General features: G+C 43.0%; 2 protein-coding genes across 11 annotated transcripts; one reads left to right on the top strand and one right to left on the bottom strand.

Moving 5' to 3' along the window:
• Positions 1-526: 526 nt before the first annotated feature.
• HNRNPH1 (heterogeneous nuclear ribonucleoprotein H1) lies at positions 527-17,170 on the bottom strand. 10 transcript variants are annotated; one of them, XM_081180764.1, is made up of 14 exons: positions 17,032-17,170; positions 16,659-16,823; positions 8,671-8,805; positions 7,771-7,926; positions 7,450-7,593; positions 6,119-6,257; positions 5,050-5,228; positions 4,893-4,964; positions 4,705-4,835; positions 4,474-4,609; positions 4,138-4,221; positions 3,964-4,014; positions 1,952-2,044; positions 527-1,274 (listed from the first exon to the last, which is right to left on the bottom strand). In XM_081180764.1, exons 2-14 carry the CDS (start codon positions 16,705-16,707, stop codon positions 1,156-1,158), a joined length of 1,488 nt encoding a protein of 495 aa, XP_081036890.1. In that variant the 5' UTR covers positions 16,708-16,823; positions 17,032-17,170; the 3' UTR covers positions 527-1,155. The 10 variants fall into 10 exon arrangements, with proteins under 10 accessions (XP_081036890.1, XP_081036888.1, XP_081036892.1 ...); XM_081180762.1 differs by having other exon boundaries at positions 16,948-17,083; XM_081180766.1 differs by having other exon boundaries at positions 4,705-4,817; positions 16,948-17,083.
• On the top strand, positions 10,417-15,128 carry LOC308579823 (deoxycytidine kinase 2-like). Its single transcript, XM_081180784.1, has 7 exons — positions 10,417-10,550; positions 11,365-11,480; positions 11,677-11,870; positions 12,219-12,366; positions 13,369-13,484; positions 13,939-14,038; positions 14,688-15,128. Exons 1-7 carry the CDS (start codon positions 10,454-10,456, stop codon positions 14,709-14,711), a joined length of 795 nt encoding a protein of 264 aa, XP_081036910.1. The 5' UTR covers positions 10,417-10,453; the 3' UTR covers positions 14,712-15,128.
• Positions 17,171-17,227: the final 57 nt, after the last annotated feature.

The raw sequence follows: 17,227 nt of genomic DNA, 5'->3' as shown, positions 1-17,227 counted from the left end.
GGCCGAGAGACTTCAAAGAAGTGTGACTGGCCCAAGGTCACCCAGCAGCTGCATGTGGAGGAGCGGAGACACGAGCCCGGTTTCCCAGATTACGTGACTACCGCTCTTAACCACTACACCACACCACAGGATGACTTCATTGGAGAAAACCCTGTGTAGCCCTTAAGCCTCCTGGTTTCCATTCAGGTTTAAGTTGGTCTACACCAGTCCTTATAGGTAACAGCAGTCATGTGACACAGGCACATGTGGGAATGAAAAGGCACCCCAAGTAGTTCCCTGTTCCCTAAATCTATACAAGCTAACCAGAACATCCAACTATTTTAAGTAATAGGTAAATAGAGAATAGTGGTGGGTTATGACTGCTCTTCTTCAGCATTAGCGTTTACATTCTTTGTCAAGTTCCGTTTCAGTGGTTATTGACAACTCTTGAGTCTTTCTGCTGCTGGATGAAACTACTAAACTGGTGGCAGTAATTAGTGTATCAATTGCTGCTGGCAACACAGTGCTCATTTCAAATCAAGAGAGGTTCCAGTTTTTAAAAGGAAGTTTTATTTTAACAATTTTCACTTAAGCGCAAACACCTAAAAGTAAATCACAATACAATGAAAGATTAAATCAAGGCCTCAGATTTCATACGAACACCAAGACCAAAATCCTAAAGGTAGCCGTATTGCGTCTCACATTTCCCCATTAACTTAAAAAGCTTAAATGTGCCTTACAAGATATTAAAAAGAAAAAACTAGAACTAACATGCCAAATGTTCACTTTTGAGATTCCAACACAGCTCCTATATCTTGTTTGTACAAAAAGGCATGTTCTTGAACATGCTCTGAAAACAGCGTCTGGTGTTATATGGTATAAGAGCAACATTTAACATAATTGAAACAGTTTTAACCTAAATACGCTTACTGCTCAAATACACTCCTACAACAAAAACTGGAAAAAAGCTGAAAATTGTTTAACAGGAACTTCTTTACTTGACTTATATCCTAGATGAATGTTTCAGCATATTCAAAAATACTGAACCTGAATGTTTTAAAATGATCCTGATTTCACTTACAAGTAAAGCATAAATCACAAGCTTGTATTGCAAAACTGTTAAACTTAGTTTGTTTTGTTTTCTTAAAAAAAGTTGACCAAAAATTAGGAGACCAGTTACATTCCCCAGCCCCCACTCATGTTGGACATGTTCGACATTCCAGCCATGCCATTCACTCCCATGGATGCACGATTCCCACTGCTGTAGTAGCTGCTGTTCATTGCACTCTGGTTACCTAAGACAGATAACAAATAAGACAATTCAGTGCAGTCGCTTCAATACAGTGGTGCCTCGCAAGACGAAAAACTCGCTAGACGAAAGGGTTTTGCGATTTTTGAGCTGCTTCGCAAGACGAATTTCCCTATGGGCTTGCTTCGCAAGACGAAAATGTCTTGCAAGTTTGTTTCCTTTTTCTTAACACCGTTAATACAGTTGCGACTTGACTTCGAGGAGCAACTCATAGAACCCGGTGTGGTAACCTTTTTTGAGGTTTTTGGTGATTTTTGAAGCTTTTCCAAAACTTTTCCGACACCGTGCTTCGCAAGACGAAAAATTCGCGGAACGAATTAATTTCGTCTTGCGAGGCACCACTGTACATGGCACCACATTTCCCTCACCCCAAGTTATCCTTATAACCTTGCTTTAGATCCTGTACTATCACACAATGGAAGTGGCAGGCTAGCTTCATATAGACTGGATCCAACTCTGCATCACCCAACATCATCTTTTAAATGTGGTTTTTTTTATCTAGTCACTAAAAGCTTTTCCTGCTCGCTCATCTGGACTGATTTTCTAGCTGAAACCAAATATTTTGGACAATATATTTTAACTTTTTCAAGACAAGGTGATCCTTGCATTAGGTGGATAGCTAACTGCGTAACACATCCAAGACTAATAACAAAAACATCTTACCATATCCGCTCATGCTGCTTTGACCACCATAGCCTCCTCCATAACCACCACTCAACTGCTGGTTAGCTGGACCACCGTAACTGGATTGGCTTCCTTTCAAGTTAAGGACACACATGTTAAGAACTTGGCTAGTCACCTTCTACAAAAAGCATATGCCTACATGCTACCTTAAAAAGGCAAGTCTGCTCCTAGTTCACTGTGTACCTGAACTCTAATTTGAGAAGATTCTTCCTAATTTGCTCTTCACTCATGAATTTATTTGCAGATAAGCAATTTATAGATTCTTATAGCACCTGAGTTTTCAAATTATATGAACAATTGAATTGGAAGCAGAGGAGGGTGTTCTCCCCCTGAAACTGCTATTTTATTTCTTGGCCATCATTCATTTCAAACCTATTGACCTAATCTGAAGTAGCATTTGGCAATATAGAGTATAGCCATTATGTGGCTAACAGACAACACAAACCCTTTTCTATATGTAGCTTTAAACAGCTCAGGGGAGATGCCAAAAGAAGTTGGCCTTTCCAAGCTGTGACTAGGAAACCTGCACCTGACACACAACACCTTTTTACATTTTTGTACAAACTACAGTATTTTTCGCACTATTGGACGCACCGGTCCATAGGACGCACCTAGATTTGGGGGGGGGGGGGAAATAAAGGCCAAAAAAAAATTATTCCCCCCCCCCGCCAGGCGCGGGGCTGGGGAAGCTCGAGCTTCCCCCTCCCCCAGAACGGGACCCAGAGCCATGCCGAAGCTACACGCAGCTTTGGCATCGCTCTGGGAGCTTGCGGGGCTGGGGAAGGAGGAAGCCCTCCGCCAGCCTCCAAACCATGTCGGGAGACAGCGGGATGGCGCGCTGCGCCTCTCCCGCTGTCCCCCGAGTTTGCGGGGCTGGGCCAGCCTTCTAACCAAGTCGGGGGACAGCGGGAAGGGCGCGCTGCGCCTCTCCCGCTGTCTCCCGAGTTTGCGGGGCTGGCGACGGGGAGGAGCAGGCTCCCCCCCCCGCCAGCCTTCTAACCAAGTCGGGGGACAGCGGGAATGGCGCGCTGCGCCTCTCCCGCTGTCTCCCGAGTTTGCGGGGCTGGCGACGGGGAGGAGCAGGCTCCCCCCCCCCGCCAGCCTTCTAACCAAGTCGGGGGACAGCGGGAAGGGCGCGCTGCGCCTCTCCCGCTGTCCCCCGAGCTTGTGGGGCTGGCGGTGGGGCTCTCCAGGCTTCAGCGAAAGCCTGCATTCGCACCATAGGACGCACACACATTTCCCCTTCATTTTTGGAGGGGAAAAAGTGCGTCCTATAGTGCGAAAAATACGGTAAATGCAAAATACAGCTGGTAACCTATTTCACATCTCTGCAAAACTCTTTTGCAGTTGAGGATATGAAGTTTGCTTTTTTAACTTAGTTGTACCTTGTAAAGCACGAAGCCATTCTGCAAAGTGCTACTAAAACAGCATATGCACCCCATACAAATAAAACGAACCACCACTTCAGAACAAAACTTTTTAATACAAGCAAACCAAGCTTCTGAAGTTTAATAATTTGGTTTTACTGAATATTCAAGTATTCAAATATTTAACAGATAGGTAGCCGTGTTGGTCTGCCATAGTCAAAATAAAAAAATTCCTTCCTGTAGCGAGTGTATCTGAAGAAGTGTGCATGCACACGAAAGCTTATACCAAGAACTAACTTAGTTGGTCTTTAAGGTGCTACAGGAAGGAATTTTTTTATTTCAAATATTTAAGTTAACAGAATATCCAATAAGAGGAACCACCATTGTGGTATAATCTTTGCCAGTTTAATTCTACCTTCTATTCAACATTACTACCCTCACCCTCCCGGAAGTGACTGCTGTAGGTAGAAAACTGTAGCAACATTACGGACAACAAGCATCTCTTTCCCCAAACACCCAATGTTACCACTCTGCACCCTGAAAATCACTCATACTACCATTCATTCATGCAGTTTTTATTTGGCAGTCTAATTGTCAAAATGTAAACCCAAAAGGTTTATATACCTGCCAATGTGTTCGTGTTCCAATCTTGAACTACCCCTTCCGTTTCCTTGACTGTGATTAAGACAGAATGTTGAATATTAGTTTTAGGCCACCGAGAAAAAGCAGAACTGTAAAAATTAGCCAGTTTTGTTAAACATCAGCGGGACAACATGAAACTGAATTGCTTACACATACCCATTGCTCCCATCATTTGACTGCCATATGCACCACCACTTCCTCCAGCTGTGGAATTCAAGAAGAGTTCTACATATCGGTGTTCTAAGGAAACAAAAAATAGCCATGCTCTGAACACAAACAGTTCAACTTACCTCATGTACAGTACAAAGAACTTAGCCACCTTGATGCAAAACTTGAAGGCTGTTCAATTCTGAGAATCATGAGCAGTAGTGAACATTACTCTCTCACCAAGTTACCACAATGTTAACAAGCAAAGCCAGTATAGTAAATGGATTCATTCTACTCTACAGTTTTTTTTTAAGTGCATACATCTGCAGGGGAGCTTTAACTTACGCATATTTGCTTTGTCTTTAGACATTGCAGCAACAGCATCCTCATGAGTAGCAAACTCAACATCTGCCTCTCCTGTTACTCGACCATCAGGCCCAATTTCAATGTGTACTCTTACAGGATTAAGAGGCGAGAAGAACTAGGTAGAAAAGAGAGTCATTAACTCAATGAAAATTTATCAGGCAATGTTCTGCAGCAACAAATCCAAATAAAAATGTCAAGACAGTCACTTACATTGTAAATGTCGTTCTCTGTAGCTCTGTAAGGTAATCCTCTCATGTGCACACAGTGACCAGTTGTGCTTTGGAAAGTAGAGGATCCATCCCCATACCTGTGGTCTGACATCCCTGTGGAAACAGTCCATTCTAAATCTTTTGTATGTAGGACAAGTTTCCTCAATTGCCCTAATCAAGAATTCTTACCTCTTCCAAATCGATCTGATCCAAAGCCATAGCCATCATTATATCCATTATAGTCATCATAACCACCATAACCTGCAACCCACAATTTAGAGTTATGTTGAAAATGATCTTCCAACAGAACTATCTGTTTTTGAATAAGAAAGCTCTATATATTTACCTCCTCCATATGCACCACGTCTCATTCTTTCAAAACCACTTCCTCTACCAAGGCTGTTGTAGCCTCTTCCCACGCCCGGCCGGTCATAAGGACCTGGCCTCTGCATGGCCATAAGCTTGCGAGGAGGATCATAATGAGTGCGCACTTCTGCTCTGCTACTCTTGAAGATTTCAATGTACCTAAAAGGTTCACACACATAAAACTAGTTGAGTTTTTTTTTAATTTGCATATTAGGTTATACAATATAATACATTACAATACCACAGCCTTGGAACTGGCAATTTTAAGCCAGAATTTTTACGTTTAGTCATAGAAAATAATCCAAGGCTAATTCAGTAAATCAGTTTGAGGTTGCTCATTAAGATATCCCAACCTTAAGGGTTAGGGAGAGCAAACTAGTTTAAGCTTCTGAAGAATCAGAACTTGGAGGGACTAATGTCCACTCAACAGCACCCATATTTTGCTCATATGGCAATATGCAAGAGGGTTAGAAATCCAGCCTCCGCCAGAATTCTAATCCATCAATACACTCCAAAAAGCACTATGTGCTCATGAGCCCATCCTATGCGTTTGCATAGCAAATCAGCAAATGCAAAAAAGGTGCATGCTTCAATTAATACGTCACAAAACTTAGAATAAATCCCTTTGTGACATTTTCGGAAATTATGTGTTTATGTGAAAAATTATACAAGAAAATGTTACATCAATATATAGAACAAGTTTAGTAATCACATTTTCTTATGGTAATAAAATGCTAAGTGTCTTTAGAGCTAGAGGCATAATTGGTGCTATTAGAAAAATTTAAAGCCATAATCTCTCAACTTCCTTAATTATTTAAACTTGTTCAGAATGAACAGTTTTGAGAGGTCTAGGGAAGGGAGGATGAACTAGCCTTTCACAGCCAGTTTGCACAAACATAACAAAAATTAACGTTTCATTATAAAATTGGGGGTGTTAGTAGGGCATGAAATTACATGTTGTGAGGTGAGCACTTAAGAAGAGAGAATATGGATTTAATAACAGTTTACCATAAGAAGAGCGACATATCCAACCAACCATCCATCCCCACCTGTGCCCTATTCTTTCCTTGTGTTTCTTTAGAGCCTTTTCAGCTATTTCCTGTGAAGCAAACTGCACGAAGGCCTCCCCCGTACTCCTCCCCTGGAAGTCCACCGGCAATGTTATCCCATTTGGCACGATTTCCAACCCTTCAACCCAAGGACAAATAACCCCAGTAGGGGGGTAATATTAACATCACAAGCCCAATCATGATTTTCTTATAGCTTTAAAATACACCAGAAGTTATACTTTATAAATTTCAGAATCAGTAAACCATAGTATTAAACACTATAAAAGAAACATGTCAACAAGAAACACTTATTACATACTATTTAAGATTCTTAACTCAGCCTGCTTGCATAAAAGACATTTCTGTAACATTTCTATTATTTCCAATTAGTGCAGGATGTGTTAAGAAAAACATTAAAGCAGCAATTTACTAATAAATATATTCAATCGAACAATTAAAATTCCTCTAAAAATATGTCAATTCTAGATCTTAACAAGAATCAAATTAAACTCAAAGATAATTTCATGCAAAATATTTAACAGATCTATTTACAAAATCAAAGATTTGCATTTTCATAAACACTTCATTTCAAGACACTGTATATACATATTAATTTTTATGAAGAAAAAACAACTTGGGAAAAAATATTTCAACAGAAATCTAATACTGTGCAAGTTGATCTGTTCATCACAATTCATCAGAGTACATTCACACTTATCTGGACTACTGCAATATATTCCAAACATTCTGATGTAACGCTCACTTCAATTTGCTTTAACATTTCAGTTTCAATAGTTTTTAAAAGCAAATTACTTTATGACATACCAAACCTTAAAGCAAATATTTTTAAACCTATCGGACAAATACTTATTTTCTGTATTCCTTTTACATGTCATAAAGAGGTTCTACTACACATGTGAGCATTTCCTTCCATCCATTCAACCAAACTAAAGTTATAACATTTATTCAATAACCTTATTCTAGACACTCAAATTTAAAAAAAAAGCATTCTAAATGTTTGGCTGAGTGGAGTGGAAGAGTTAAAATGGCAACTTTGCTTCCAATATGGTTTAATGATTAGTTAATCCTTAAAGCTTTGCAGGGTTAGACTGGAATAAAGTTTTACTTGCTATATCAAGTTTTAGAGGCAGTTCTCAAATTATCAAATAATTTAAACTACTGTGTTTGTCTTTAAAAACACCTAAAGCATAACCATACAGAATTGGCCGTTCAAGGATTATTTATTATTAGTTGGCTAGGCATTACTTCAGTGCCATTGCAATTCTAATCTTTACCAATACAGCTATAGCTAGAACTTATACCCCACATACCTGAGAAAAACTGAACAATTTCTTCCTTGCTACAACCAAATGGAAGTCCTCTAAGACGTACAAAACCATCATTAGCCGTATCAGGGCTGTTAGGACCAGTATGCTTCAGAACCCAATCCATTTCAACGTTGTTTGACTTGAAGACTGCAAGAGGCACTTAGAATTAATGAATTTTGGAACATGGCACAAAAAGGTCAATGCACGACATTCATTTGGAGAACAGGTTCACATTTACATACACACAGAAGAATAACCATGCATCTAAGCTCCACCCAACTGAAGAGCTACTTAAGTCAGTTACTATGTCAATTCAATCCAAACCTTCAACATATCTGTGTCCCATTGTTTCTCTGTCTTTTTTCAATGCCAGCTTCACATCTTCTTCGGTCTCCAGTTCAACAAATGCTTCTCCACTTGGTCTTCCTTCCCTTGTGTAGATAAAACGGACCCCTGAAGATCCATTTAGTATTTTGCATTCTAAGAAAAAGCGGAAGAACAAGTTGAACACACTGTCAGAAGCACCACTAACTTCATCAAGGACTTCTAACTGTGCAAAGGCTTGGCTTGTACGGCTACAATCTGATGTGTGTCCTTGAAATCTCAATAGAAGTCAATAAGCTTCTTTCAAGTAAACAGTTTCATCCTGCAGTACAGAATATATTATTTATGTAATTATATGTTTAACTTCAAAAAAGAACAAAAGCAAAATTAACTTAGCCATAATATTATTATGGGGGTGGAAAGTGACAAAAGAAACATAACCTTATGATCTTTATTTCTGTTCTCATTACCATGAGTTGTCATTCTCATTTCTTTGCAGTTTTAAGCATTGTAGTCCTTAATACTATCTGAAGTAAACAGCACAAATCTAACCATGTCTACTCAAAAGTAAGTCCTACTGAATCCAATGAGGTTTACTCCCAGGTAAGTGGGGTTAGGATTGGAGCCTAATTTGTGAACTGTTATATCCTTGAAGGCAGCTTCCCCTATTATCAGAGGGGAAAGTACTTAATTGTCCATTTTACTCTTTTTCTAATTCAGAGTTCTAGATTTAATCTAACCTGCAACACGGAAGTTCTAACGGAGGAAAGGGTATGGAGAAAAAAACAACTCTACAGCTTGTTTACCTTTCATTACAGTAACTGAGTAAGGGAAGGAGCCTGCTCCATGGAGACTGGGGGGGGGGGGGGGAGAAGAAGCAGACACGCGAACGGCTCTTACCGGAGAAAAACCTCTGCACCTCATCCGCGGAGCAGGACCAAGGCAACCCTCGCACTTTCACGACATACCCCTCGCCGCCTTCGGTGTTTAACATCATGCTGGAAGTGAGCGTAGTCTCCGTTTCGCCTTCTGTTGCTACGGGGCAAACAAAGACGTCGCCACACTGAGTGGGGCAGAAGATCGGCAACGGAGCAACTCTCCCGCCCAAACTCGCCGCCCGCCCTCCCTCTTCCCCACTCCTCAAGTATCTTCCCCACGTACACATGGCAAACCGAAATGCTGGTCCCCCGCGGGCGGGTTTTAGGGTCGCTTCGCCTCTGCGAACCCAGTGGGCCGGGCGGCGGCGACGCGCTCTAGGTTCACTTATGAAATGGCGCCGACGGAGGACTTGCGTTTCCGCTCGGCCGAGCCCTGGCGCCGCCTCAGAAAAGCAGGCCTCGGTCGTCGACAGCAGCCCGAAGAACCGGCTGCGCAGAGAGGCCCCTCGCTAGTCGAAGCAAAAAATACTCGCGGAACCCGAACTGGGAGAGGACCAACGGCTACAAAACTACGAGGGGGCTCACCTGCTTCTTGCGCGGCGTGGCCGAAAAGGCAGCTCACGGCGCGTGCGCGCACATCCCCACCCGGCGCATGCGCTGCGCTGTCTGCCCATCCCTCCCCCGCGCCGAAAATACAAGCGCCACTTGCGCATGACTTGTGGCGGACAAAACTCCCCCGCCCCCTCCCCGCTGCGAGACCAAGGCTACCAATCGCTGTGCGCTTTTATTTGGGAGTACACCCCAGTGAACTTAATGGCATTTACTTCCGAGTAAAACAAAGTTGGTAGGATTCCGCCGCCCCCTCCCGCAACAACCGATCCTGCTCTCGTCCTCCTCAGCCTGCCCAACTCAATCCCCTCTCATCCTACGCATGCGCGGAAGAACAAAGCCAACCCCCTCCCCCCAAGTTGGCTCTTTTGATTTGCCCTTACAAGCAAGACTACGAGGCCTATACCCTTCATTGCATAATCAAGCGGCGGAGTCATCCATGTTGTACGTGCTTTCAACGCATACGGAAATGGCCATCAAACATGGCAGCACCGACAAATTTCGCTCAAGACAGCACCAACAGCACCGCAAGCTGTACCAGTATTAGACTAATGTACAGTGTCGGTATAATTAGCCTCTTCCAACTCAAAATGGCACAGGAACACAAATGGCGCTCAAAGTACCTTATGAAATATGTTGGGGGCTACACAGACCTAACGATTCCTTACATGCTTTATACTTTAATGCCACTCCCTTGATGATCGGGGAATTAAGCCACAACTAATTATTCCACCTCTTTCCACTTTAACCCGATTCTACACGACCTCGTGCGCCCACTTCTGCTTATGGAACATTCTGGTTCCAGAATTGATAGAAATTGCAATTTTACCACGACAACATAGGCGCCAATTGCAAAGCCCCCAATAATACAGCCGAAACAAAAATCCAACCTGAAATTGCGAGTGCCAGAGGCACTTTGTGAAAGGGGAGACACGCGGCAAGGGGCTAGGACTGCAAGAAGCAACTTCAACCGCGTCTCCCCACAAGAAGGGCGGGCGGCGGTTTCCAGAGCGCGGGAGTGAAGGGTCGAGCTCTCCTTGGCAGCAGAGCCAAGAGGGCGGGACAGGAGAAAAAGCAGAGGCGGGTCGCCGCTATGGATTGGCTGAGCACAGGCGGGATTCTTGAAGAGACGCGAAGGCGCGGGAAGAGCTCGCCCCAGTTCCTTCCTGAAGCCAGGCAAACAAAGGCCGCTCGCCATGTATCCCCCCGCCAAGCGCCCCTGCGTCGGACCCAGTGCGTTGGACCGCAGCTTCCAAAAACGCCTGAAGAAAATCACCATTGAAGGGAATATCGGTAAGTGCCTGGCCGTGGACCCGCCTATGTTTGCTTGATAGGAATGTCTTAACTTTGGTGTCTGCCTTTTTAAAAACTAACTCCTGTAAATTAACGGTGGCAAAAAATGAAGTCTTTGCTTCAAAGGAGGGCTTCCTATTTATAAAGACAGAGCTATCGGGACGGCAGTAGCACGTCCCAGTAGTACTTGTCCCAGTATCACGTCTTCCGGCGCCAAATTACAGCTAGGAAGACGGACGTTGATATGGCGGGATTTAAGGCGCTGGCGCCTAAACATTGATAAGGACAGTGCTGTGTTCGCCTGTTACCTCTGCTAAAAACACGGCTCAAGGCTGTCCTTATCTATTTACCGAATAGATTCACAGTATATGCTTATGGAACATCCGCTTATATAATATTAGGCCTTAATAAAGCAATGGTAACAAAAACAGTTTTTAAGACAAGTCACTGCAAAGGTCTGGATTGAAACAGCTAAGTCACACAGAAGGCTTCAATGAAAAGGGTGCAAGGGTAAAAGCCATAAAAACCTGGAGCTCTACATACTCCAATACTTCTCCAAGTACACTTATTTTCTGCCCTCATACCTTCCACACAACACAATGTTTTGTCATTTGGGGATAGAAAGCCAAGTTACACGTTATAAATGCATTCCAAATCAGGAGCCTGAGGAAGAAGGGGTAAATAGGATTCATAGGAGAAAGAAGAGCCTAGCCTTTCAAGTGTTTTAATACCCCAGCTTCTGGAAAGGCCAGTGTGTCTCTCTGTATTATACTACCAATGTCTTAACCCAATACTAGCTGAATTTTCTTATCAGCTGCAGGGAAGTCCACATTTGTCCAACTACTAGCAAGGAACAGTGATGAGTGGGAAATAATTCCTGAACCAATTGCCAAGTGGTGCAACATCCAGACAACTGAAAATGAGTCTGAAGTAAGTAAGCATGCTGGCCCTCTAGTGCTAAATGTTGCAATACCACAAATGTTGCAATAGTCAATGTAACTTAGCAATACTTTATGCTGCTTAGGTTACACTAGATGCTTTGTTTTACTTTCCACAGCAGATGTTTGGTATGTCTAACAACCAAGTGACAAGATTACTGACAGACTTTCTTTTTTATCATTATCAGGAACTTTCAACATCTCAAAAGAGTGGTGGAAATCTCCTTCAGATGTTGTACAGCAAACCTACAAGATGGGCTTATACATTCCAGACCTACGCCTGTTTGAGTAGAGTTAAAGCACAATTAAAACCAATTTCTGCCAAGTTACTTGAAGCAGAACATCCTGTACAGTTTTTTGAGAGATCAGTCTACAGTGATAGGTAAGAGCATACATACATTTACAGAAATAGATATTGGTAGAATTAAGGGGCTACTTTACATACACCTTGCTAAAATAAAATATGAAGTATGCATCCAAATAGTCATTTTAAATGTAAACAGTACAGTGAAAGATGCACTGAGTTCAGTCAATTTGCTTTCATGTGGGGAACCTGTGGGCCTGCAGATGTTGACTTCATCAGCAACAGGGAGCCATGGCTAATTGTCAGGAATGATGTTTTCCCAAAAACACCTATTTCTGGTATATAGCAGCTGTGATCAATAGTTGCATTCTGAATCTCTTCAGATACACAGTATCAATTTGCATTTAAAAGCCTTTTCTATTACAGGTATGTTTTTGCCTCCAACTTATTCGAATCAGGAGACATCAATGAAACAGAGTGGGCAATTTATCAGGATTGGCATGCATGGCTTCTGAACCAGTTTGACTCCAGCCTAGAGCTAGATGGTATTATCTACCTCAGGACTACCCCTGAGGTATGCTTCCTTCTCCCCAAACTGACTAGTTTTAGATGCAATACTAGTACCAGAACTAGGAGCTCTTGGTACTGAATAGAGTACAGGCAACTCCCCATTTGCACAGGGGTTGTGTTCTGAAACACCATACACAGCAGGATGAACACAAGCCCACTGTTCTGCAGCCAAAGATGGCACATGTGCCAGTGGGTCACAAGTGCCTTGACAGTGTGCAAATGGGGAGTTGCCTGTATTGTGTTAAGCTTTTACTTAATCAAATTTGAATATGTCTTTGATGGCCCCTAAAAAGTAACTTTTGTCCTAGACACTAAACATGGGCAAATCACAATCTTACCTTTTAGTCCAATATTCATGAATAGCAACTTGATGCTTGATTTTACGCAGAAACAGTCCTGCTCAGAGTACTGTAAACCTAGATCTCAAACCTTTTAACAAGACATTCTGATGTCAACAGAATCTACTTAAACACTGTTGCCAAGAGACAACAATGGACTTATGTAGTCCTTTTAAACATTCTTATTTGTAGGATCTCCATCTAGACTAAAGCATTGTTAAAATCTTGTGTATCCTTCTCTCAATAACAGTGTTTTACTTGCATTGTCAGGAGACTGCAATCCATTTTCTTAAGTTTACTAAGCATTAAGAAGGCTGGAGTCCTAAGCCTATGTATGTAATTGGGAGCAATTTCAGTTCATCACACTTGCTTCCAAGTCAGCATGCTTTGAATCAAAGTATTAGGCTGTGTTAAAGCTAATTGAAAAGTTCTGATATTAAAGTTTAAGAAGCTAGTATACCTAAGTAGTTCGACTTCAAGAATGTTTCAAAGTCCAACACTGATGATTAGGTAGCACTCATTTTAGATATATGTAACGTATACAAGTTTAAGTAGATATAAATTTACAGCAATTCACTGAAGGTAAAGATTAGTTAGATACATGTGAGAACTTTTCATAATAACAATTCAGCGTGCTAAATGTTATATTGTGACATTAAAAATTACAGAAATGCATGGAAAGGCTACGCCATAGAGGCAGAGAAGAAGAACAAGGAATTCCACTGGAATATCTAGAAAACCTTCACTATAAACATGAAACCTGGCTTTATGAGAAGACAATGAAGTAAGAACTCCCATAGCTTTGACACTTTCATTATGCTAGTTCTGCCCCGAACAACAAAAAGCCTGCCATTTTTATCATCACTGCAATCACAGTTGTTACTAGATTATTGTTTAGCTCATTATATTACTACTTTTTCTTAAGAATGCCATACTGAAATGGCAAAAAGTGTTATCTTGCAACACAGTGGCTACATACTTCTAAAAGTGTTTTAGGTGCTGCTGGTGCTTGTTGCCTTTAGGAGATGCAACCCTAACTTGACTCGAAGTTTAAGCCACAAATTTCATAAACATAACAGTTTAGAAACTTAGTTGGTCTTAAAGGTGCTACTGGAAGGAATTTTTTTAGTTTAGAAACTGACAGGTTAACAAATGGGATGTCATTGAGATTCCTTATTTTTAAGTTAATTGATATTTCTTCCAAGTAAACACTGAACTTTGTGGATTTTGTTTTGTAGGGTGGATTTTGACAATCTTAGAGACATACCAGTTTTGGTTTTAGATGTTAATGATGATTTCAAAAATGATGAAATAAAACAAGAATACTTGTTGGAAAAAGTAAGTATCTTCCATCCTATGTTTTTTAAAGCCCACGTGCTTGATTTAGCTCAATCTACCTTTTGTAGTCAGAAATTCCACGAGGGCATAAATGGCCCATAGCTGACTCCTTTTCTTGTTTACAACTTTATTGTTTAAACCATGGGTAGGCAAACTAAGGCCCGGGGGCCAGATCCTGCCCAATCACTTTCTAAATCCAGCCTGCTGACAGTCTGGGAATCAGCATGTTTTTACATGAGTAGAATATGTACTTTTATTTAAAATGCATCTCTGGGTTATTTGTGGGGCATAGGAATTCATTCATTTTTATTTATTTATTTTCAAATTATAGTCCGGCCCCCACAAGGTCTGGGGGATCTCTTGCACTAAAGCTTGACTAGTGTTTTATACACATGAATCAAATCCCATTAAATTAAGGTCAAATTTCCAACTCAGTGTATCAGACTGTTGCCATGAAAGTTGTCTGCTACAGGTTAGATTATCTAATGTGCAGAATGCTAAACATTATTAGCTAGCTTTTTTCCTTATGTGACCTCCTCCGTGGACATATTATAGACAAACCCACATGCAAATGTTTAATACCTGGTTTGGCCCTAGGGTTTGATCAGAATTGTTTTCAATACCTCATTCACGTATCTTGTTTTTACAGGTCAAGGCTTTTTTGACAACTTAGCAACTAAAAATACCAGTCTAGGAGGATATTTGGAGAAGTGCCATTTTATCTAGTGTATAACTTTGTAAAGCAAACAGTCCCTGCTTTCTTTGTATGGACATAAGGTGAAAGGTTGCTACCCAGCAGAAAAGCTTTAATACATAGATGTAAAAAGCTATTCAAGACACTGGGATCATTTTCAGAACCAACTCATCTTGTGGTCTGAGTTTCTCTGAGGTAAAATGAGAGAATTTGTGCATCTTGCACAAATATACAACTTCGAAGAAATTCTACTCATTACTGGAAGTGTCTAAAAAGCTTACTTGAAAGTTGTTACAAAGCTGTTTTGTTCAGATACCTTGTTTTGTGTAAATCAGATATGTTTTAGGTGCAATAAACATTTTGTAAATAAAACCTCTGTGAATGCCTTCATCAGAACTTGACTGCAGCAAATGTTTTCTCCAAGAGAACAAGGCCACTACATTCACAAGTACTACTGACCATGTGCTTTCAGTAACTAAATTGAGACAGATCAGATATCTCACCAGCATGTGCCCACTCTTTGGTGCATTTAAAGCATATTCTTATCAATACACCCATTTCTTAGTCACAGGGGTTCATAAAGTAAGAACTGGCAGGTTGAGAAATGTCAAGATTTAAGACTAGCAGGGTTTTTTGTGGGGTGGGGGTTGTATGAGATTATGGAGGAAAACTAAAATAGTATAGAACCATGAAATGTTTACCTTAGAAGCAAGTCAAAGTTCAACAGCTCTGGAGTGAGACTATATACAATACAGAGGAACTTTTTTATTTATACAGAAAGACAAGTTTTCCTTTAAGTTTGATTGGTTTTTTTCCTCTAAAGGTCTTACTCCTCACCTTTGCTTAGGTAGATGAAGCAGAGCAATTAAAATACTTCTAAGTAAAGGACCGCTTGGCTGGTTGAGCCTATTGCTAGTTCCATAATTGAAGAGAGGAAGGAATCGGGCATCTTGCTGAAGAGCCACTGCCACGTGCGCCCTGAAACCCGGAACCCAGCACAGCCAATTCTTTATGGCTCGATTAAGATGTCGGGGAGGCTATTTTTATTTTCCAAGCGTGCCAGCAACACATGGCAGGGTAGGGCCGTCTTCAGCAGCCACGCCGCGGAGCAAACAACGCGGTGCTTTGTGCAAGAAGACGCGCGGTGTGAGGGGGGGGGGCGGAGGACTGGGACAAATTCTCCCCGCGTCGCGCGACCAGTCTCCGAACCGCCGTCGGTCACGTGTCGCGCTACCCTCCATTTCGGGGATTTCCACTTATCGAAACAGCTTTTCTCTCTTTCTCTCCCTCCCCCCACTATTTACAGCGTGATCCCACCCGCAGTCCTAGAGCTAGTTACGTTATTCTCTTCCCCGCCGTCGCCTCTAAGCAAATAAGGGTCCGACGTGGGGGGGGGGGGGAGAGGAAGAGAGGCGGGAGAAAGGCGGCCAACGGCCGGGCCGATTCCAGCCGTTTCCTACCGCGACGGTCTCCAAGCGCGGCTCTACCGCCTCAACTGCCGCCTAGGCCCCGGAATGGCCGCCGAGCGCACAGATTGGGCAACACCCACCACAATGGCGGAGGCAGGACGTGGTCAAAGGAGAGAAGGGGGGGGGGATGAGAGAGAAGAAAGGGAAGAGAAAAGGAGGAAGGCAGAGAGCATATAAAGGGAGAGGGCCGGAAGAGCTAAGGGCGCGCTCCCGCCGCTTTCCCCACTGGGGAGGCTGGTGGCTGCGAGAGGCCTAGAAAGGGAGGGATGAGTGAGCCTCGTTGGACTTACACAGGCAGGCAGAGCGGAGGACCGAGGCGTCTGCGCCGAAGCCCCTCCTCTCCCCCTCCCCCCTCCCCCGATCTGCGCCAGCGCTCGAAAGCCGCAGCAGCAACGGCCTTAACCGCCGCGGATTCCTTCCGCCGCCGCCTCCTTGCCAGTTGGCGGCGCCCACTCACCCAGGCCGGGGATCTCTGGGCCGGTTTCTTCAGTGTGGCACGGATCCATCCCGTCGGGCCTTTTTCCCCCGCTGTTCTTTTTGTGTGTGCGTGCTCACGCGCAAGTCTGTCTTTCCCCCGGCGACGATCAAGGCGGCTGGCGGAGTCGATCAACCGAGCGTGGCGCTAAAACAATGAAGGAAGAACACGAGAGGTGGTTAAAAAAAAAAACCCTCGTCGCCCAGCTTCCCCAGCCGGAACTGGCGTCGCTTCCTTCTCTCTCCCCCCCCCCGCTTCCCCCATGGCGCACCTCAAATTAAGGAAGATTGTATTTTTGAGAAAAGGCCGAATCCGATGGCGCGCGCACACCTCCCGCTTCCTCCCTCGGACTCACCAGGCTTCCTCGCAGTTGCTCTCCGCCTCTATAAATAACTCCTTCCCCCCACTTGTAGGCTTGTGACATCAGATTAAGTAACCCCTCCCCATTCCCGTCCAGCGGAACCAACCAATCGCTTGGCTACAGAGGAGCCGGAGGGGCAGCGTCTCCCCCATGCCTTGTTCTCCGTTAAAGCGCCAAGGCTTTTTTGTAC

Source organism: Podarcis bocagei (genome assembly GCF_964188305.1).
Source record: "Podarcis bocagei genome assembly, chromosome: 2".
In the NCBI taxonomy this organism is placed as follows: domain Eukaryota; kingdom Metazoa; phylum Chordata; class Lepidosauria; order Squamata; family Lacertidae; genus Podarcis; species Podarcis bocagei.
Note: the sequence above shows the minus strand (reverse complement) of the source record. Positions and strands in the feature narration are given on the sequence as shown.